We start from the raw sequence: 23,559 nt of genomic DNA, 5'->3' as shown, positions 1-23,559 counted from the left end.
GTTTCCTCAGGCATCTTTAAACCAATGATGTTGCATGCCAGGGAGAGCATGACTGTATGCCCTCTCTGTAAATCATCCACTCCTCCCACTGTTAGAGTTAGGCTACTGGGCTAGATTACCCAGTATGGCACTTCTTGCATTGTTTGGCTAACACTGACTGCTCACATGGCTCCTGAGCCAGTCAGCAGTAGACATCACTGGTACAAGTGGAGCAATAGAAACGTTCGCTGTCCATGGGCTCTTCCATAACTATTTTACTTAGCTATTAACCAAGCTTATTCAACCTGTCTTGTTCAAATGAGATCTTAATCCTTGCTACTTTTTGTGATTTGGGTAAAAGCTAAAGTGAAGACATGCTGTGAAAATGGACACTAATGATTTTTCAGGAACTTGGGCAGGATAGACCAGAACCACATTTGGACACTGAATAGGTGGACTAGGACATGATTGCTAATGTTTAATGGCCCTAGCAGATTAGTGAAAGATTTCATAGATTTCATAGGCATTAGGGCTGGAAGGGACCTCGGAAGATCATCGAGTCCAGCCCCCCACCCAAAGGGCAGGACGTCAGCTGGGGTCATAGGATCCCAGCAAGATAAGCATCCAGTTTTATCTTGAAGGTGTTCAATGAAGGCGCTTGAACAACCTCCGGTGGCAGGCTGTTCCAGACCTTGGGGGCTCGGACAGTAAAGAAATTCTTCCTTATGTCCAGCCTGAAATGGTCTTGTAGTAGTTTATGACCATTCGACTTAGTCATCATCCCTAGAGGCGCTCTGGTGAACAAACGTTCCCCCAGATACTGGTGGTCACCCCTGATAAACTTATAGGTGACCATCAGATCACCACTGAGCCTGCACTTTTCCAGGCTAAAGAGCCCCAGGGCTCTCAGCCTGTCATCGTAGGGTCTGCTTCCCTGACCTCTGATCATCCGTGTGGCTCTTCTCTGGACTCTCTCAAGCTTCTCCACATCCTTTTTGAATTGTGGAGCCCAAAACTGGACGCAGTACTCCAGCTGCGGCCTCACCAAGGCCAAGTACAAGGGGAGAATGACGTCCCGGGATTTGCTTGAGAAGGATCTATGGATGCAAGCCAGTGTTTTGGTTGCTTTACTAGCCGCAGCATCGCACTGCAGGCTCATGTTCATCTTGTGGTCAATGATGACCCCCAAGTCTCTTTCTTGCATAGTGCAAGCCAACACAGCACTGCCGAGCCTATGAGGATGCTGCGGGTTTTTCTTCCCAACGTGGAGAACATTGCATTTATCGGTGTTGAACACCATCAGATTCTCATCCGCCCACTTGCTGAGCCTGTCCAGGTCAGCCTGGATCACCCGCCTGTCTTCTGGTGTGGATGCTTTGCCCCAAAGTTTGGTGTCATCGGCGAACTTGGCCAGTCTGCTTCTGACTCCAGTGTCCACATCATTAATGAAGATGTTGAACAGTATGGGTCCAAGGACAGAGCCTGGGGGACCCCACTGGTCACAGGACACCACGGTGAGTGACTTCCATCAATTACTATCCTCTGGGTCTGACCCCGGAGCCAATTTTCCAGCCAGTGGATCGTGGAGGACCCAAGGCGACAATTGGCCAGTTTCTCCAAGAGGTGATCATGGGAAACCAGATCAAAGGCTTTTTTGAAGTCAAGATATATGACATCAATCTCTTCTCCCTTGTCCAGGTGATAGGTCACCTGGTCGCAGAAGGAAATGAGATTGGTCAAGCAAGACCTACCTGCAACAAACCCATGCTGGCTATCCCTTAAGATGTTGGCGTCGGCCAGTCCATTAAGGATGGCCTCTTTAATAAACTTTTCTAAGATCTTCCCCGGGATAGAAGTCAGGCTAATGGGCCTATAGTTAGCCGGATCCACTTTCCTCCCTTTCTTGAAGATAGGCACCACATTGGCCTTCTTCCAGTCTTCAGGCACTACACCAGAGCGCCAAGAGTTTTTAAAGATCCGTGCTAGAAGCTGGGCTATGATGCTTGCCAGCTTCTTGAGTACCCTGGGGTGAAGATTGTCAGGGCCGGCTGACTTGAAGGTATCCAGCTTCTCAAGATGTTCCTTCATGAAGTCAGCATTAATGGAGGGCAGGGGATCACCCGAACTTCTCTGTCCCATAGCGGGCATGGGCGTCCCATGGGACTGATGAAAGACCGACGCAAAGTACCTATTTAATAGGTTGGCTTTTTCCTGGGCGTCAGTTGTCAGTTGCCCCATCTGGTTCAGCAGGGGTCCAATATTGCCCCTGCTTTTCCTCTGGCTCCCCACATATCTGAAAAAGGACTTTTTATTGTCCTTGATGCTCAAAGCTAGTTGGAGTTCAGTTGCAGCCTTGGCTTTCCTGGTATGCTCCCTGCAGGACCGGACCAGTGCAGAATAATCCTCCTTGGAGGTGACTCCCATCCTCCATCCATTGTAGGCCTTACTTTTTAGCCTCAGGAGGTCTGCTAGGTCCCTGGAGAGCCAGGGGGGCTGCTGTGCCCTCTTGCTGCCTTTCCTCCGAGATGGAATAGACTTAGTTTGGTTTGTGCATTGAGGATCGCTCCCTTGAGGAGCAACCACTCTTCTTGAACTCCCCTCTCCCTGTGGTCATGGTCCCTTAGGGCCTCACTGACAAGCCTCCTGAGCTTGTCAAAGTCGGCTTTCCTGAAATCAAGGACTTCCGAGTTGCTGACTGACTTGCCAGCTTTTCGGCAGATGGTGAAGGTGATCAGCTCGTGGTCGCTGTCACCCAGCTTCCCATCGATCACTAGGTCGCCGACTAGGTCATCCCCAGTAGCCAGTACCAGGTCGAGCAGCGCTTTGCCTCTCGTTGGCCCATAGACTTCTTGAGTCAGGTAGAGGTCATCCACGCATGAGAGGAAGCTTTGTGACCGCTCAGATTTTGCTGAGCGATCCTCCCACGAGATGTCCGGGTAATTGAAGTCACCCATGACAACCATGGTCCTGGAGCATGCGGCCTCAGCCAGTTCCCGGGTAGACTGATGATTACTTTTACCAAGTATTAGTGTTAAAAAAGGAACGTGTTCTAACAGGTCAGGTTTTAGTGAAACATTACCTTTAATTATGTCTAATACAATATGATATTTTGCAAGTAACTTATAACATTTCCCATTAACTGATGATAGTAACCTTTAATAGTCACTGCTCAGTACAAAAAAATACTGTGAAGGAAACAGCACAGAAATGGCTGCTAAAATATATTGATAGTTTTATTTCTTCCGTGTTAAATTTTAAAGGCTGTTTGTAAATATTTTGAAGGAACTTGTAGCATTTTCCAGTGTGTTTCTTGGAGGGTCTGTTTGTGGAAGGGGAATGGAGCAAGCAAGTGGAAGGGGAGTGGAGCAGGGGCGCCTACAAATTATGTAACTCCCATCACTTTCATTAGGTAGTACTTCAAAATCCTGGTTTTGTAGCATGCTCCACAATTGCCAGAGTGACCCTTTAAAGCTCTTTGCAGCATCAGGGTCTAATTATTTTTTAAGATATTCCATGAATCTGGCCTCATGTCACATCCTTGCCTTTCTTCTGAAGTTCTAGTGAAGACTGCTATAAGGTATCTGCTAAAAATAAAGGCAAAAAATTAATTAGGTCCCAAAGTTTGGTTGAGCCTCAGCCTGCATTTAAAATGGAAAAGCCATACATTTAAGACGTAAAGGTTATAACTAATAAAATTAAACTTTTTTTTTTTTTTGTCAGCCTATATTCGCCCCGTGGAGTTCCTGGATAAGAATTTATATAATTTTGTAAGGATTCATATTCATACAATACAGCTTCTGATTCAAATAGAATCAGACCTGAGGCATCAAACATAGACTACGATCTTGCCAGTGCTGCGGAAAAAAAATTCTTTCTGCCATGTCATATTTCTGGTGTACTATATCAGGTACATTGAATCTTTTTCACTTGCCTTGGAAGTTGTTGTTGGAGAAGGGAGACCAGCTGTCCCAGCTGCCAGCAGAGGGTTTGGGATTGAGAGTATGGTCGGGAGTAGAAAGGTAAGAACGGTTTATTGACTTAACAAAAACACAACTACACGTGGTATACTAAGACAGATAGTGACAGACAATAATAGTTCGCATCAGCAACTTATTGGCAGTCCCCTCTGATGTGTGATGTATGACAAGTTTCTCTTTCCACAAAGCTCAGCGAAGCCAGGCGTCTCCAATCACCGCTGTCCAAGAGGTACCGGGAAGGATCCTGGTATTCAGTCTTTGGGCTTCTTGAGATCTACAGGCCTCCTGATTTAGGTCAACAGCTAATTAATCCCTTTCACAGAGCTGTATCTTCCTTCTGAATGATTTCCGGATGTTTCAGCCAATTTATAACTTCTGAACTGTGCTGATAAGTTACAGCTATTCAGATTCTTTTTACTTCAACTGTCCTTAGACTGACTAATAGCAGTACAAGCCTTGCATTCCTTTGATAAGGTTAGTTTTAACTACGCCACAGGGCCGTACTACTTCAAGGCTTTGCTAAATTTACTAGGCCTTACTTCATACAAGGCCTTATTACATCTTAAACTTTAATTAGGCTCTTAGCAACAACATATAGCTTAATATCTAAACAAATGACAGAAAAACACTTTGGTCTAATCTTCATTGAGCCTTCAGCAAGCACCTTTATCACACAGACATAATTTTCAGCCGTCATACTCTACTCCTTGCTTGCTGAAGCACTATGATAGCTGCAGTTGAGATGCTAAAGCTACATGCACTACATTAGGGAATGGGGAGGGATTTTTAAATTTAACTTGCATTGCATGAACAGATTTATGACAACAACCGTTAAAACACTATTTAGCTGTTGCCACTAGGTAAATGCAAAATACTATGACGCTTAAGATGGTTAGCCATGTAGTTGAGGTGACACCTGGTGACACACGAATAGTGCAGATCACATCATACCATTTACATGGCTCGGGCATGTTGACAGCCAAACTGATGATTCGCCTACCCTCTCGAGCAAGGAGAGCTAACTGAGTGCCTTGCCAAGCTTTTGCCTCAAGGCTTTGCAGCTTATTTTTTATTTTATTCTAGGTTTCTAACTGTGGCATGTCTATATCTGATACCCATGAAGTGGGTATCGTAAAGTTGAGAGGTATAGTCTCAGAGGAAATTTCTGGCCATTTTAGGGCAATAGTACAGTTACTTAATTGCAGCAAAGTAACGGCTCTACTCTTAGCTCTTAAGCAACATGAATTGCACAAAGTCTAGGTGGTACCATTTTCATACAGCAAACGACTTGGTCTTTCCCAACAAACACGTTTTATTGTTACATATGACACATTAGGTAACTCATATACGCAGGTCATGTTAGGTTGGCTGAGAGGCCAGCCTCTCCATAGGGTCTTTAATCAAGGTGCTACTAATTTGAACCAAAGGGGACTGTGCCACATACTGACGGCCATCTGGGGTAACTATTTCCCATATGGGACGATGCAGATTCTAGTCTCAAAGGCATCCTCCTCCTTGGCCCATGCTTAGTAAATAAGCAGTGGTCTAGTTTTCATCTTTTACCCCCTGCCCTAGGAATGAACACTTTCCTTTATCACAGCCTTCTCAAGTGGTAATCCAGGTACTTTGATAGGGGTATCTTTCTTTAAATGTTGCAGGCATTCTATGATGCTCTAAGCCAGGGGGCCATTCTCTATTTTTAACGTTGTTTATTACCTGGGAAAAATGCATATTTAATGATAACTGAACTTGCACACAAGCAGTACTTCAAGTTTGATTTTTGCCTGCTTTAAAAGGAGTGTCTATCATGGCCTGGGCAAGATGGGCTGTCTCTAATCCTACATCAGTTAGCAATTCGTCAGTGTGCTCTGAAGTTTTTCCTTCGAGCATGCCTCCCCTAGTGAGCAGCTTTACTGCCTGTCAGAGATTGGCTACTCTTTCAATGTTTTTTGGGGATTTATCTAAGTTCTATACCTTTATAGCTGAGTTAAGGCTGTCTCAAAGATAACTTGGAGCATCTCTTCATCTGCATGACTTAACTGTATTCGTGGAATGAAAAATGATTGGCTATTCTCACTTAAGTAACTCTTTAGCTACGTGGGCTCCTGCCAAACAGTTTGGAAAAGTAGTTCAGACATACTATTGTTTTGGTCTGAACAATACGCGGGCAGTGAACAATGAAGTGTTTAGGAGGGTTGGGATTTTAACTTGTGACCTCCACCAGGGTGTGGAGTTATACACGGGCAGTGTTGGGACCTCCTGTGGGGGAATGGCCAGAGACAGTAGTGAACACCCTGTTCTCTCACAGATTACATTTATCCTTCCCGCCGTAGGAGCCTGTAACCACACTTCACCTCCCAGAGAGTGAAAGAGTTCCCGCTGTCGCTCATGGAGATGATGCTGTACCGGGTTCATGAAACAGCATTGCCCTGGCAGAATCATAGCACTAATTTGCTTTAGAAACCCCACTGGTATAAAAGGATGGGGATAAGTGATGGAGACTTGTGGATACAGCCTCCTTCTAGTTGTATTAAAATGGGTACCATTCTACCACGCCTCTGTATAGGTATGATTCACATACTATGTAATAACTTTGTTCCAACTTGCTGCGTGCCCTCCCACCTGCTGGGCTTTACACTATTGCTGGAGTGTTGTCAGCCATAGGAATGGGAGGGGGCAGATTCTCCCATAAGTGCAGTGGCTCGAGAGGCTGAACAGATGCAGAATGCACATTTGGGGGGCACAGACTCAGGGATGTTGAGCTCAGTGGGGTTTCCTTCAGGAAGTACGTAACAACAAACCCCTAAGCAAGCAGAGCTACAACAATTACCTCCCCTCCCACAGTTAGCCATTCTAGCCTTCAGGTAGGAAATGTACTCAAGATAATAACTGGTGCCACAGGTGCACTGACAGTTACTACCTTGCCAGTCCACTATCTTGTTTCTTCTACTCAGAGACCAGGACTTCACTTGCTCTGGGGTGGCGGGTTTCTTCCAGTATGGATACTGCGGCTGAACCACGTGAAGGTCATCTGAGCGCGTTTCCGGGGGATGCTCTTCAGGGTCAGGCCACTCCTTGAGGTTTTCAGGAGCAAGTCCATTAATATCTGGGTAATAAGAAGGATAGTAGACACGCCCTACCCAGGAAACACAATAAGGCATTAATAAAAAGAGTACAGTTATAACAGTCCACCACTTCATGGTGCCAGTCATTCAGACTGGTGACAGAGCAGGACTTGTCTTCAGTGGCAGGCTCAATTAGGAATGGTTATGGCTGCATTTGTGGACAGATCCAATCTGTAGGAACAAGACAACAAGGAGCTTGGCTCCTGTTAGATGAATCTGACATAAATGCCCACCCTGTATTATGCATACCTTTTACTAATAGTGTCCCCTCCCACTTATCTCCCTGAGGATGCTTCACTACTACCTGATCCCCTACTTGGAGCTTTCTCGGGTTGGGTCACCACCCCTACGTCACTCTACTGCCGGCTCACGGGGACTACCCAATTCAAAGGCCTGTTGCATAGGGCTACCTCCCGGATGGGGTCAGTTATTGGTCCAATTGATAGCTTGATCTAGGTGCAAGTCCCAGTCCTTAAGAGCTGGGCCAGCGGCCAACCACAAATTGCATTTGAGGATGCCATTGGCTCGCTCTACCAATCCATTATACTGCGGATGGTATGGGATGTGATATATCTATAACATGCTATGTTTTGCGGTTCAGTCATACACAAGATGATTGCGGAAGTGAGGGCTATTATTGCTTTGCAGTTCTATGGGTGGTGGATACACAGCTAGCAGAGTTTCTAGTGCTGCACAAGTGTCCTGGGCTGTAGCTCTTGCGGAGGCATGGGCGAACGTTATCTTTGTGATAACTTCTATGGCTACAAACACGTACTGTTGCAACATGTCTTTGATATTAATGGATCTTATCTATGCAGGCTTATAACACTGGATGCTTTCTGTCAAGGCTGGTAGCGATGGGATGGCAGCCGTCAAGGGGTCAGTATTGGCATTTAAAGCTTAAAAGTCAATAGCTGCCACACTGTATTTGGCTTACGCACTGGCCATACTGGATTGTTATACAGAGAGTGGGTTCGGATAATAGTCTCGTCTTGCAACTGCTGGCTTATAATATACTGGATAGGTTGGGTGGCCTCGGAGGGAGTTCGATACTGGGGTCTGTGTACTCCTTTCATGGGAGGCAGGGTTAGTGGGATCATGCTACATCGAGTTACAGCTGTTATAGCTGTTTCTTCTGGTTCTTGGTGAGGCACTGCGCACCCAAACTGCCAATTTTTTTTGCTCAAGGGCAAACCGCTGTCTTAGTACATTAAGTCCCAGTAAGCTTTGTCCGCCTTTAAGTATTACTGCTGCCGCCATCACCTTAGAGCCATTAGGTAATACGAAGGTTGCTCGGACTAGATATCCTGGTCGTCTGGTGCCTCCAACTCCAATTACTTGCCAAGGGGTTCCTTTCTCCCCTTTCTAATCTGCAGAATCTAAAATGCAAATCTGGGCACGCGTGTCTAATAGCATATCAATTGACTTTTCACTTTTACTGAATTGAATCTGTACAGGTATCTGAATTAAGGGACTAATATTAACTTTAGATACTGGTCCCAACTTGCTACTTCCCCCATTGTGGCCCGTTTCTTTGGGGGTTGGGCTGGCTGGACTCCCTAGGCCACATGATCCCGGGGGGGGGGTGTAAAGGCTAGCGGCCCTGCATGTGCCTGGGAAAATGTCGACAGTTCTGCCCTCAGAGCAGAGAATCTCTCCGGTGACCCTGCTGGTGGTGCAGAAGGCTCCGCTTTTGGACTTGCTTTTTTGCTGCAGTGTTTAGGCCACAGCCCTCACAAGACATTGGTGGGCAATCTATCAATTTGCACTTTATTGAAACAGGCAGCTAACAAGTCTTTCCACATTTTTGCTTGCAGAGTCTTGGGCCAGCCTTTCTTGGCTTTTCTCAACAATTCGGGGGGGGGGGGGGGGGGGCGCCAGGGAGTTTATCTTTCGCTGAGGCCACCGCCATGGCCTTGGCCGTTTTCATTGGCTTGGTAATCCTTGGCTTCTGCAAAATGGGTAAAAGCTGTACTGCTCGCCAGATCGCATCTCTTACCAGGTGATTCACCGCCTCTGGCTCCAAGGCCAAAAGGGCTGAGGTGCACTCTGTGGGTGCTCATCGGCAAAACCTCCTCCACAATGGTGCCGTCACAATTTCTGCACCTGGCGTGTGAGTCCAAACTGCTACACAAATGATTTCAGTTAGTGCTACTTGATACAAGCAGCAGACAGCCTCTTCTAAATTGTCCCACGCCTGAGGGGCAGGGTTAAGCTCTTTTTGCATATTACCATAACTGGCTGCAGTTGCTTGGTGTGCAGCAGAAAATAAAGTAACATTTTTATCACCTCCTGCAAACTGATTTAACTGGAGCTCAGGGCGCAGAACCATTTGTGCGGCTTCGGATCTATTCACTGAAATTGCAAATGCCCCTTCACTATACATTTGAACTAGCCAGTCTATTACTGGCTCTTCTGGCTTGAACTCATGCTGCTTTTGTATATTTTTAATCTCATTGCAGGTAAAGGAATGCAGCTCTGTTTGGGGATTCCCTCCTTGTGGCCCTGAACGAGTTATCACCATGGGAAAAACTTGGCTGAATTCCTCCCTATGGGCGGGGAAGGCCTGGCCAGATTCCTCCCTCTGGGCAGGGACATATGGGGGTGGTTCAGCACCAGGCTCATCATCAATTTCCTCCTCTCTATCAATCTCCTCCCTTTGATCTTCCCAGAGCGCAACTTCTGGTTTCTTTCTATACAGACACTGCCCTACCTTGTGGAGGGATGGCTCCACAGTCTGTGCTAACTGCGCCCTCTTCTGGAGGGAAGCGGCCACACAGGTGATCATAATTTTTCCTTCCCTCCGTTCTAATGTTTCCAAGTGGCTCTGCGTAGCTCGTGCAGCCTCGCACGCCACGCTGTTGAAATCTCTCATGTCTTCTAACTCCTTACTCAGCCAGGTGACCTTTTCCCGGAGCTGGGCATTCTCTTCAGCCCCTAACCGCAGGCATGTGGCCAGCAGCCATGACAGGGATCCCTTCTTGGGCTTACCCCAGGCAGCAGTAGCAAACCTAGCCCAGTGATTGGGTACAGTTCCCAGGTCACTCCAGGCAGGTCTCAACCTATCCTTATCCCACCCGGGATTCTCCATCCCTGTCACTTCCTTAAGCAAAGCCACCAACGGGGCCCACGCAACTCCCTCCATTCCAACCTTTCTCTCCGGACCAGAGCCTCTCAATCCTGTTCATGACGCCAATTTATGTCCCAGCTGCCAGTGGAGGGTTCGGGATTGAGAGTATGGCTGGGAGTAGAAAGGTAAGAAAGGTTTATTGACTTAACAAAAACATGACTACGTGTAGTATACTAAGATAACGACAGAAAATAATAATTTGCATCGGCAACTTATCGGCAATCCCCTCTGTTGTCTGATGTATGGCAAGTTTCTCTTTCCACAAAGCTCAGCGAAGCCAGGCGTCTCCAATCACCGCTGCCCGAGAGGTACCGGGAAGGACCCTGGTATTCAGTCTTTGGGCTCCTTGAGATCTACGGGCCTACTGATCCAGGTCAACAGCTAATTAATCCCTTTCACAGAGCTGTATCTTCCTTCTGAATGATTTCCAGATGTTTCAGCCAATTTATAACTTCTGAACTGTGCTGATAAGTTACAGCTATTCAGATTCTTTTTACTTCAACTGTCCTTAGACTGACTAATAGCAGTACAAGCCTTGCATTCCTTTGATAAGGTTAATTTTAACTACGCCACAGGGCCTTACTACTTCAAGGCTTTGCTAAATTTACTAGGCCTTACTTCATACAAGGCCTTACTACATCTTAAACTTTAATTAGGCTCTTAGCAACAACATATAGCTTAATATCTAAACAAATGACAGAAAAACTCTTAGTCTAATCTTCATAGAGCCTTCAGCAAGCACCTTTATCACACAGACATAATTTTCAGCTGTCACACCAGCAGGTGAGAGAGAATTTACTAGGTTCTTAGTGATCATCTTCACAATTTGAACACTTTATGTTCTCTGCTCCTTAGGGTCTGGAAGTGGGATATTAAAAGGATCCCACAGCTACTTAATACACTGGCAGATCCATGGGTTGTTCCCAGCATATGGGACTGGGTGGGAGCAGCAGAGGACCCAGAACCCAATTTCAGGAAATGGGGCTGGGATGTGGTGGCCTGGTGCTCTAGGACCTGACACCAGTAGGCAGCAGCAGCATGAGGCCCAACCTGAGTGGGTAAAGGCAACACAAGGCCCAAGGGCCTAATCCTGGCATGTGGGACTGGGTGGAGGTAGCGCAGGGCTCTGGAGCCCAATCCTGGCACGTGGGCCCAGTTCAGCTTGTGGACATGCCCTGAGTTACTCATCTGACCCACAGGGCCAAAAGATTGATAGTCACTGGTATGAAATAGCAGAATTGAAGCCCTTGGCAACTCTAGTCACTGCTAATGTTGCATTTATAGACAAATATGGCAAGATAAATATTACAACATGCATAGTACTCACACTAACCCCACACTTTTAATACATGGAAGATGAAGTCAAAGTATCATTTAGCAGCAAGACATGGAAGAAATGAACAGAGAATATCTCATTTAGATTCAAGTTCCTTCCTTGAAAGTACGGAGGTGTTCTGGTTATGATAATATATGCCATATTTTTTTTATCTTAAGTGTATTTAGACCTCCCTAGAAGTTTTAATATACTGGGATATGTTTTAGCCATCCAGTGTACTTGAAATATTTTTCAGCTGAAGTACTGATATACCGATGCTTCATTTTCCAAGGACCTTCATTCTGGCCCCCATTTTCTCAAGATATCAAAACAATATAGTAACTTAAGAACTGAATACTCCTAGTACAGGGGTGGGCAGTTATTTTGGCTGCAGAGCCACTTTGGGAATTTTTGTAAGCTGGGGGTGAGGAGAGGAGGGGGGAAGGTACTGATCTGGCATGGGGGGGAAGGGGCAAGGGGCAATTGATTCTCTCCAGCCCGGGCCCGTCTGCCCCACAGCCACCACTGGGGTGCCAGATGGAGCGAACAGGTGGAGTCTTGATGGAGACCAGCTGGGAGCCCTGCTGGCAGGGCACGTTTGGCCGGGTAGATGGGATGTGGCTGTGGGTGGCTGGGAAGCAGCATCCGGGAGTGGAACAGGTGGGCAGGTGCCAGAGCTGGGATTGCAGGTCTATCCAGCTCGGGGCAGAACCACAATTCACTGTGCATGGCAGGAGTGCCTGGGCAGTGGGGCCAGGTGGCAGCAGGCATTAACAGTAGCAGCTGGAAGGAGCCACTGCTGTGAGGGCTGCCAGGAAGCGGTTTCTTCCCCCCGCCCCGGTCTAGTCACGCACACCACGGCCTGGGCTGCCCCCTGGGCCAGGCAGCGTCTAGGGGCCTGCCATAGGCTGGATAGGATCCCTTGGCGGGCTGGATCCAGCCCACCCCTGTTCTAGTGTAATTGAATACATTTTTGTGAGTTTGGTAATGACTACAGTACTTGTAAGGAATGTAAGAGAAACAGGAAGCCAATTATGTCCCTTGGATCTTTTCCTTTCAGAAATGGCTTGTGAAGTTGCACCAAATACAATGAGCTCGTCCATTAAGCATTATTTTCATGTTATTTAATACTAGTATTGTCACACTGAATACAGCTTATTGTTAAAGGGACCTTACATTCAAATCTTCAATCTGCTGCTGCTACAAATAGTAAATTTTAGATAGTTTTATATAGGAGTGTAGGAGTACATGGTTCTTTGGATATCTGCTGATTTTTTCCTTCTGCTTCTTCAGTTGAAAATGCAATATAAGACAAGATTTGAATATGCCTTAATATTTTGAATGGTTAAAATATTAAAATCTCAAGCTCTTTTTAAAAAATGGGCAGGTAGTCATTTTTTAGTCCTTCATATTTGATTTGCTTCATGTTTCTACACATGTTTTTAGAGAATCCATTCTTTTTTGTTTTAAAAGTATCCTCAGTGGTTTCAGTGCAGCTCATGCTTTCTTTTTACATGCTAGCATGAATGGGTCAGTCCGTGCCCCTGCCACATTTATAGGACTTCTTCAGGATCATTCAGAGCCTGAGAAGCTTCCTAAGCTATCCCCCATACATGTGAAAGCTGTGTTTACTGCTCCTGATGACACAGATGCTGGTAATATAATTTTACTCATTTTAAAGGGGCATTTATTTGTTTGTTTTCTGAAACCCTCAGCCAGAAAATAAATCCTGCAGAAAGAGGCCTTCATTTTGGGAAAGAATAGAATAGCAACACTCTCCCTGGATGTTGAACACAAACTGGTGTAATGCTCATTTTTTCTGTACACCACTCTAAATTACACCAGGACCCAGAGCAAACAGGAAGCTCTTCCAGGGTAGCTGCTCTCAGTACATTCTGTTATTCTGATACCTCAGCACTAGATGGCAGAGAACTGATAATAGCCCATTAACATTGAACAAACCAGCATTTTAAGATGAAGGCAGAGAGATGATACCTACACTGGAATAATGAACACTAAAATCCTTGATTCTTCCCTTGATAATTCAACATTGGATTTAAGAAAGTTTGTCATCTGTCAACTCCTCTGTTACAGTGGTGTAAACATGGCAGGTATCTTAAGTACCCTATGCAATAAACAAAAGCTACTTAATGACTTTGTCTCATAGCACTATGAAAAATCTGTGTTGTGTAACTCCTACTCAAGCAGTAGATGTCTTGCACTTGAAATAAATCTTTTCAAGTGTTTCACTCAGATGACAATTGAAGACTAAAGCTCTCTGGACACATTGAAACTAATCACTTCAAGATTATTCTTATTTATGGAAAGGGATTGCAAGCTATGGGAGTGGTATGTCATCCTGTTCACTTTGCTGTTCAAACCCACTCAAAAAGCACTCTGGCCTCTCCAGCCAGTATTGTTAAATAAATATTATCTGGATTCAGTTTAGCAGATTTCTTTTCTGCATTCATTACTTTTAATCCTTTTAAGCTTTATCACATCTTAAATGAGCTGTGCCTTTACTTCTTGAGTGGCAGCAGAAAGTGGCTATGCAGTAGAATGGGAGCTTTGTGAAATGTGAAAACCCTGGTTTGCTAAGTGGCCTGTTTCCATATTTAATTCTGAGAAATACACCATTCATATTAAAGGGGAAGTGAGAGAGGTTGATGTGACTTTCTTTGCCTCAGGTGATAGCCATTCACTCTTCACTCATTTCTCCTGGTTCAGAAAGATATGTCTGAAGAGTTTGGGTTTTGCCAATAGAATGTACCAGATTATATCTGATAGCATGAATTTGAAAACAAAGTGTTACTGATGGAAATACCAGACCTTATTAGAATAGCTTTTCCCTCCCTAATGGTATCTTTGCAAGTCACCACATTCAAAGGTAAATTCCTGTGAAAGGGCTTGACATAAATAACTTTGAACATCGGGATTTATAGCTGTTAGAAAGGCTGGGTTGAAAGGAAAGACGAGCTTTGAAGATTTACCTTAGCTACATCTCTGTCACTAGTGCTTTGTGTATGGGAGGGGGTACGTTCTTAGCCTGCTTGAGCTGCATCTCTGTATTCAGTGCTCAATACTGATGACACTCTGAGAGACAACACTGGATTGTTTTGTGGTTCACACGTCAACAGAATTGTTACCTAAGGGATCCACACACTCTTCTGTGCAGAGGCTACTTGCACCTGTAAAAGTGGGGCATTCTGCCTCCCGGGTGTGCTGTGCTCTTATCTTATCTTATCTTATCTTACAGAAGCTCATCTGCGCTGGCACCACAGAGACAGTGGCTATGGATGAAGAGAGCCAGATGATTTCCACTGGATTTTCCCCTGCCGTTGCCCATGGGAGAAAACAACATCGATTGATACCACCCAAGGCTGTTTGAACTGCTTGCCCTACTTGTGCTGATGAACTCCAGAAGCAGTCGTTGCAGGAATTATGTTTGTAGTGGCCAGGCAGCAAAACCTCTTGAGGATCCGTGGCCTAATGGGATGGAATCTCCAACTTCTCCCAGGAAGTAGATGGCACAGTTTCATTCTTTGTTCTCTCCCTTTTTCTCAGAAAAAAAAAATAAATGAGAAGGAAGCTCCAGCAGCTGTAACTTGTAAAGTTTCTCGTTGTATGTGTGGGTTATTTCCATGATGGAACTGAAGCCTTGCTTCCAGGTTCTGAATCTACAATGAGGCATGAACCAGAAAATATGCAGTTTGGCTTGGAGAATCCCAGGCTGATAGTTAAGAAAAACATTGTTTTATTTATAAAAGGAGCAGGGCTGAGATGATGTTCTCTTTGAGAGGCAACAAGCAAGGAACCCTAAGGTGAAATTTATACTGAGTCCTATAGTTTGAAGGGTATTTTAAATCTATAAAAACAAGAATAGTCATAGGAAGTTTTATAGTTCTTTAAACAGCTTCGTAGGAGGCATTGCTGAAATGGGAAGGAATTATTAGGTATGTTAATCTCTATTTCCTTCACATTTTGGTTGTAAAATATGGGGGGAGAAAATGTTAAAAGAATGTTGGGACACACTGTTGCATTTTTCACTTGCTCTGAACACTGCTGACCAGAAGTGTACGCTGTGTTAGAATTCATCATATTAACATACCTGTAAATAGATGCACAATACAATTTGCCTCTGTTTTACCAAATTAACTAAATGGGTAAATGGGATTTTGATTTTTTTGGTGATTTGAAGAGAAATGGTTCTTTGGGACAAGATGGGTGTGCACTTTTCAGCTGCGAAGAACTTCTTCAACGGAGCTAAACAAATGTGCATCTTGCTGCTAGTTTTTGGTTTTCACTTGAGTGATCAAGTGCTTCATTAAGTAGAAAGTGATTTTCATGAGCCATTTTGTGACTTTCAGTCCTCTTGATATCAAACTTTGGACTCGGAAAATGGAGAGCTTTGATCTGTTGAGGAATTGTTTGGTGTGCAAATGGGAACTAAAGGGAAGAGACCCCAGATTGCTTCCTTGTCTTCATTCCTTTTGCAAGGACTGCCTTCCAGATTTGATTCAAGGATACAGATACACTCCCACAGAGAAGGAAATTCTCTATGAAGGTAACATTTGATGTGCTATATTTTGTACTTACAAAGTTTATAACATGATAGTATAGTAACAGGCAAATTCAGAAAAGAAAACCATTTTCTATTACATAAATATATTCTTTAAAATTAGAGCTTTAAAGGAAAAGCTGGGTGGTTTAACATAAGAACAAAATATAAGGTGGGCTGGATATCTATATCTATTTCTCTTGGTTAATTTTTTTCTGGGAAAAACAAAATATGTTAAAGAGAAATTAAATAATTAGGCAAAATATTGAAAGTCCCATAATTGGTTTACATTTTTTTATTTTAAGCAAGCATAAAATCCTGAATGTTTATCTTGTTATACAAAGAGATATTGCAAAGTAACTGCTGCTAGACTACAACAGTTCTTTGAATACAGTGGTACTTCCAGATGTGTAGAGGGGGTTGTTTTACACTGAATGGGATCTTTCACATTGAGAGAGGAGGTTGTAGTACCTGGACTTCCACTATGCATATTGCAGTGCTGCAAAGCAATTCTAAGCTTTCATGTTCCATTATTGTAAATGGAGTTTCGCTTTATCTGGGGTCATAAACAGATTACACTATATACTGTGTTGATTCAGGCTTTTAATTAAAATAAGCAAGATTCGTGCACCATAGTGGTAAGGAGATGCATTTCATTAATGTGCCTCTTTGCTGAGCCTGAAGTTGTAGTTAGAGATTTTAGACATAAATGCTCAGGTGTTTCTAAGCTGTAGAATGACATGGATACAATCAAGAACAGATGGCATTATACACAAAACATGGAAATAGCTTCTTGAATGGAGAGCCCCCTTCAGTGAGGAAATAAACGTTAATTGTAAGAAAAAAAACTATTCCTATTATACACTCTTTATAAAGAGAATGAGTGTAATTTATTATTACATAAATACAAACGTTAGTGGATTCAGTTTTGTCACACCACTTATGGTTCCAGACCAATCACTTTAGAAACGTGTAGGAAGACAAGGTTTCTGGCTTGAAGAGCTGCCAGCTTGAATTAGCTCTAGATAACCTGAACCCTGACACAAAGTTATGAATAAGAGACAAAAAAAAACCCAGTCACTTCCAGTAAATAATAAAGATAAGGTATTGCCAGTCTTCTAACATCCCTAGATACCCAATCCATGGCATCTATCATATATGGGTAAATGGGGCACCAGTCCTGAGCACTGATTTAGAGGAGGCATGAGAGTGGTGGCTGTTGCTGCTGCCTCTGATGCCACAGCCACCCACGGCACAGAGATTGCTTGTTATGTGTCTGGTACCTGGTCCTGCGGGGTCTTTTTAGAGTCAGGTTCCCCTTTTTTCCAACTCAGTCACTGACCTAGCAGAGTCTCATTTTATGTCTCCTACTCTGAAAATGTTAACCTCAATCTCCATGTGTCTCAGTTTCCCCAAGTGGAGAATCAGATTAATGTGATCCTGGAATAAAATTCACAAAATCATAATGGGGATTTATTATATCTTTTAAATATTCAGTATGTATTTAAGCCGGTCTTGGGGAAGAGTCAGGAATTACTGGTATTTGATTACAGTTCAGATAAACCAAAGGCCGCATCTAGGACAAGGTTTTGCCAACCTTCATATTGCTAAACCCTCTCTGCTTCCTTGTCCTGTTTTTGTCCTTAATCTGTAACAGGCTAAGAGAAATGACAGAGAAAAAAATCAACAGTAGTAACCCAGTAAATGTAAGAAAGACACCAGGTGCAAATACCCAATTAATATGAGAGCCATACAAGCAGCAAAGAAACCACATCTGTGTCTCATTTAAATTAGTCATTGCCATAGCTAGTAAGGACTTGTCTGTATTACAAAATGTAACTATGTTGGGGCACATTTGCATAGAATGGAGTGAACTGAAACAATGCTGTCCACAGCCTTGCAAGCAGCGTAGAATAAATATTGTTAAATCACAGATAGATTATAAAACACAGAACATGATGGCTTGTCTTACCTAGTCTTCCTTAACTGCTAGGTTGTGGTCAGCACCATATCAGTGAACTCTATCATAACTGTGTTTAACCATGGTAACATTTCATAATGATATTTCACAAGCTCTCAGTGCAATCAAATGCAAAGTTGCTTGAACTGAGTAAATATAAACACTAATTGTAAGGAAAAAAATCATACCTACTATGAACTCTTTGTAAGGAGAATATGAGGTGAGAAAGTTGGTACATTTCCAAATGAAGGCAATCTAAGATAAACAGAGTCTTTAACCATAAAGTTAGTTCCTGTATTTCAGTGCAGTACAAAACATAGTAGAGCTGTTTATTCCCCATTTGTGGTTTTTGTAGGACTGGGCAAGTTACTTGAGGGTGGCTGAGATTATACAGAAAGTAGTGGTAAGTTGTATTGCTGTGTTCTTGTTCTGGAAGAAGCATTAGAGAGATCTCCGAGGTAACCTGAACTCTCTTGGGTGACGCTGTGCCTTAGAATTTATTTGAGAGAGCTGTAGGTTTGAAAACAATTGGAACTGATCTAGGTGAGTCACTTCTGAGAACAGCCCTAATAATAGGGATCAAAGGTAAATGATTCTTGCTGATATTAGCGGTACCAGGAGACCTTGGCAATCACTGTGTGTAGGTAGTTTGACTCTTGCTACCTTATTCTGCATCTCAGTGTCATTTTCCAATCTTTCTTTCTCTGGGCCAAATAGTAATACAGGCCACATTTCTCTCAGGTGTGGCTCTGGGTGTGTACAGAAAGCATGAGTTAGAGTGCCATTGAAGCCAGCAGGTGTTTGCTTGTTGGTGGGGAGGGTGGCTTGGAGCCTGTCTGCACTGGTCCAACCAGCAGGTGGGGGCACTAAAGCAGCTTCCCAGGAGGATGCCAAACCACCCCTCTGCCAGCTGGCAACTGTCAGCAATGGCCTTGTGGAAAGCAGGGGGCAGAGCCCCCCCCACCACACAGCCTTCCTCAGTTACCCTTCCTGGGATCTTTGGGAGAGCCAAGCCAGGTCTGCAAGGTGGGGGGCTCTGTTTCCCCACTCCTGCACTAGATCTGGGTGCAGGAGCCTCTGTTGCTGTCAAGAAGCTCGTGTGGGGGGAAGAGGGCCGCTGCTGCGCCCCCCCCCCCCCCTGCTGCATGGGCCTGGCTCAGCTCCTCCCAAGACCCTAGCATGGGTAGTGGGGGAGAGGCACACACAGCAGGGAGGGGTTGGGCCAGGCTGGGCTGGCTCTCTTTCCCCACTCTCCTCTCCCTTTCCTGCTGTGCAGGGAGGAGATGGAGATTTTCTGTCTCATCTCTGTAACAGCCCTGGGGTGGGACTGGGCCAGTGCTTGCCAGTGCAAGCACCAGCCATCCCCATAAAGCTGCATGGGATGTGGGTGGAATTGTCCCAAATTAACCCTTGCAGGGAAACTGTACACAGATTCCCTAAGGCGCTCAGTTTTAGGGCTCCCCTGGTTGATACTACATGGGATGAGGGTTAAATTTTCCTGCAGTTCACCATTTTAAAAGCACTCTGCAGCTGTGAACATTTCTTACGTTACAGCTACAGTGAGCTTTTGGGGGCCTCAGCACGTGTAAAATGTAACATCTGTACACACCCTATGAGGAAAAGTGGAACATTTCAGGGAAAGACTGGAGGGAGGCCGCAATTAATTTCTTGCCACAAAGGAAGTACCACCAGCATAAGCTGGAGGTAGCTGCAGGGGAGAGGCAGCCCCCAGCCACCCATGGGGAGGAGAGGGCATGCTTCCTCCCGTTGTCTCTTTTTCTGGGTACTGCCTGTCAGAGGGGATGGACATCCAGGACAAACTGAGTTGTGAGAGTTTCCCTTGCCCTTTGCACAGCCTTGGGTCACCCCTTTAGAGGCTATACATAAGCACCCACTTGATGGGGAGCCACCTTATCCTTTGGAAGAGGGGAATAAGATCCAGACTCATAATTGACAGAAAATATAACTTAAGAGCATGTGTGGAAGAAATACAAACTGAACTGTTGAAACTTAAGTAAAGCAGAGCTTAAAACTAAGGCAAGGTGCCATTGACTGCTGCTGTTTTGCCCACTGTTTTCTTTCTGTGACTTTACACTCAGCTGAAAATATGTAACTCTTCAGCTGGAAAGCCAGATGTCATGTGGCAGTCTACCCCTCGATTCCAAGCTGTGTAACATTCCAGATGTAGGGTCAGGGATGTCCAAAAATGCACCCAGTAATGTTAGCATTTATGTATACTGATTTGTTTTTAATGAGAAAAGTGTTTTGTTCTTTATGGAACAAGTTAAATCACTCTGTCTCTGTTTTATACAGACTTTTGGTATGGTGTATGAAGACTACAGGTCCCAGCATACAGTTTTCCATCTTGGTCTAAGTAAATATATTTAAAAAGGAAGGTGTCTGTTTAGCTCTGCAAACAGAGTTTGATCTATGAAGTAACTATGGCCACTTTTGTGATAAGACTGCCAGACTACACTAACACCCAATGACCCTATCTTGATGCAACATCACATAATGCAAGTGATGCAATATATTGCATCTTTTAATTCTGAAAGAGAATACCCATTTGTTTTAATTAGCCATCTACCCTAAGGGGTCACAGCAGATGCAAAATCTGAATTGTTCCAGAAAGGGAAATAAATTCATCACAGAAGGCAGAAAAGCATCTCTGCTCTTTGCAAGCTATGGATTTGAGTCTGCCTAAATAGAATTAAAGGAATTTGGCTTCTTTCACTCTGTTATTCAGCTGCCAGACCCAAAAGGCAAGAAAAACAGTTGGGTTTGGTTAAATAAATATGAAGCTGTAGGAGAGTAAGGGGTATGTCTTTGAAACTGTTTCCTATAGCCCATAATTGGGTCTCCAAGGAAATGTGAATTATGCTGGCAGCTCTGAGCACTAGCTAATGCTCTCTGAGAATAATTATCCTGATATTGGTGGGGGAGAGAGTGAGGCAAAAGGTGCAATGTCTGGACAGCAGGTAGAATTGAGATGTATATGTTAATCCTTGTACCTCTTTATGATGATCAATTTTGTGGGTAATGATAGATTAATTATCTGCATTGATTTATTAAGCAGACACTTGTTCTGAGCTTTTCGTGTTAAAACCTGCCATGGAATAAGATCTGGAGGATCTTGAAATGGAGCTGGGAATATAGTCACTTGATGCTTAGATTAGAAGCCGTATATCTGTGTTCTCTACTCTCCTGATGAGGAGGTTACAGCCTTTATGTTTAGAGGTGGATGTCGCCAGTTATTTATGCCTTTGCCTCTTACAGATTGGATTACTACTATATGCTTTATTTACAGTGGAAAATTAAGGCCATGGAGAAACTTTAGCTCCTTTCTTATTGGTGCTTCTCTTGGGGAATGTATATATAGCCCTTGGGGTCAAGAAACTACACAAACTTCCATTTTATCCCAGGGCCAGTTCAGGATGTCAGCTTTCCTTAATAGACCTCATTAAGATCAGGGTCCTGTGTACCACAGAAACCACCACTTCCCTTGTGTGTTATCCAGGCTGCTGCAGTTTGGCTTCACTAGATTTGTACATTTGGGGATCAGTTGTTCTCTGGAATTCCCTTCCTGTGTGGTCTGACAGAGTCCATGCTTCCTTTACCCACAGGTCACCTGCTGCAAGGCTGACATGTTGCCTGTGACAAGGTGGCATTTGGGCAGGTGTTGGGATTTGGTTTAGGTGGCAGAATTTCATTGCTTGTCTGATTTTTTGATGCCCCAAACGTGCAGTTTGGAAACTGAAATTCAGTTGAATAGTGAGGCCCTGATTGCTTGTCTGTTCTCACCTGTGTGTGTGTTCTGTGTATCTGCAGTTTGGTTTCCTTTGCTGATGCAGATGGTGAAGCTGGGATGAATTAACTAGATCTGCAATATAGAGAAACAAAGTTCTGTTTGGCTGCACATGGTGTAGGGTTGGTCTGTGCTGCGCCAGGATGGCGTTGGTGCATACTGCATGTAGCACATGGGTCTAATCTGTGACACTTGTGCTAGACCAGCCCCGAGCACTGGATCTGAGGCTAGTCTGGATCAGGCCCATAGACCAGCCCCATGTGCTGGATCCAGTGCGCAGGGCCAGTTTGCAGTGCACTTCTCTCAGACTGGCCCCAAGTGCCATGCATGGGCCTAAGCCAAGGTTGGCACTTGCTGCATACCACTGTGGGGCTGGAGCTGCTGTGTGTACTTCAAGCAGCATATACAGCCAGTCCAGGGCATGTGCTGCATGTGGTGCCCACACTGGACCAGCCCTGTGGGCTGGCTCCACCAGGTGCGGCCAGTGTGTGGAACAGATTTGACCTACAGGCCGGGCTTGAGACGCTGATTTCGCACACAGGGCTGGAAAAGTTTGACGCCCCTGCTCCACATCTATGCTGCACCATGTATTACTCCTTCTTGCACATTATCTGATGGAACATATTTTAGGGAGTCACTTTAAAACACAGTAGTCCTCACTGGTCTTAAATACCTGCTGATAGGTTAGATATACTGATCATAGCTATGAGCATCTAAGAGTAGGGACCTATTAAAATCATGGCGAGATGGCTGTGGTCAGCTCACAGCACACAGAGATGATTTTATGGTATTTTGCAGTGGCCCTACCCCTTAGCATTGATTGGTGGAGAGGCCCTGCCCCTCGGTGCTGTTTGGCAGAGAGGTCCCGGGGTGGGAGGAAGGACAAGGGGGCAGCTGCCATCTTGATTGTTGGCTGCCCTATTTGTGCTGCTCTGCCAGCCAGCTCTCCTCCTGGGAGCAAGAACCACCAGCATTTTATTTTTATTAAGTTGTTTTTGTTGTTGATTTTGTGGACAATCCCAGATTTTGCGGTTTCTGCAAAACCACTAATTAAGTAGGTCCCTATCTATGAGTGTCTACTTTAAGTGTTGGCTTGCATGTGGCTTATTCCTCATGGGGAAACAAGTGTCAAGTCCAATTTTGGGATCTTTGTCCACTTTTTTAAGTCATAACTCTATCACATCATAATAGTCTCCACACCAATGAGTAGTGATGCCATAAATAGAAGATTAATGACTACAACTGATAAGTAAACAACAGGAGCTAATAAACTACTGGGAAAAATATCACATATTTATGCAAATATTCTTACCTCCTTCCTGCCATAGTAAATGGCATACAAAGATACGGCATCTTGACAGCTCTGACCCATAAATGAGCTTAATTTTCTATTTCTAGAAATAGAAAATTTTGACAGCAATAACTGGGCCTGATGTGGACATGATGTTTGCACCAGAGCTGAATTTGGCTCTTGCTCTTTTGATATGTAGGTTCTGTTGTTTGAATCCTATAATTCCATGTTGGATTGCTATTTAGATGCAGTGATTGCATCATTCTTCATGCGTATAAACAGCAAGTCTCTGGGGGCAATGCCGACTACACTTTCCTTCACCAACAATGCTGTAATAATGATATATTTAAATGAGCTGTTTGTAAAGTACAGGTTCCTCAAACAAATGAACATTGTTTTTAGGTAGCATTGAGCGATGA

General features: G+C 44.3%; 1 protein-coding gene across 1 annotated transcript in view; it reads left to right on the top strand.

The window, feature by feature from the left end:
- The window catches only part of TRIM66 (tripartite motif containing 66), a 97,488-nt gene that overhangs the window by 1,314 nt on the left and 72,615 nt on the right, over positions 1–23,559 (top strand). The window contains exons 2-3 of the mRNA XM_059722658.1: positions 3,700–3,998; positions 14,783–16,090. Coding sequence (XP_059578641.1) covers positions 15,871–16,090 — 220 coding nt within the window. The 5' untranslated portion in view covers positions 3,700–3,998; positions 14,783–15,870. The remainder of the gene's footprint in view (positions 1–3,699; positions 3,999–14,782; positions 16,091–23,559) is intronic.

The sequence above is a fragment of the Alligator mississippiensis genome, chromosome 2 (assembly GCF_030867095.1).
Source record: "Alligator mississippiensis isolate rAllMis1 chromosome 2, rAllMis1, whole genome shotgun sequence".
Classification (NCBI taxonomy): Eukaryota; Metazoa; Chordata; order Crocodylia; family Alligatoridae; genus Alligator; species Alligator mississippiensis.
Note: the sequence above shows the minus strand (reverse complement) of the source record. Positions and strands in the feature narration are given on the sequence as shown.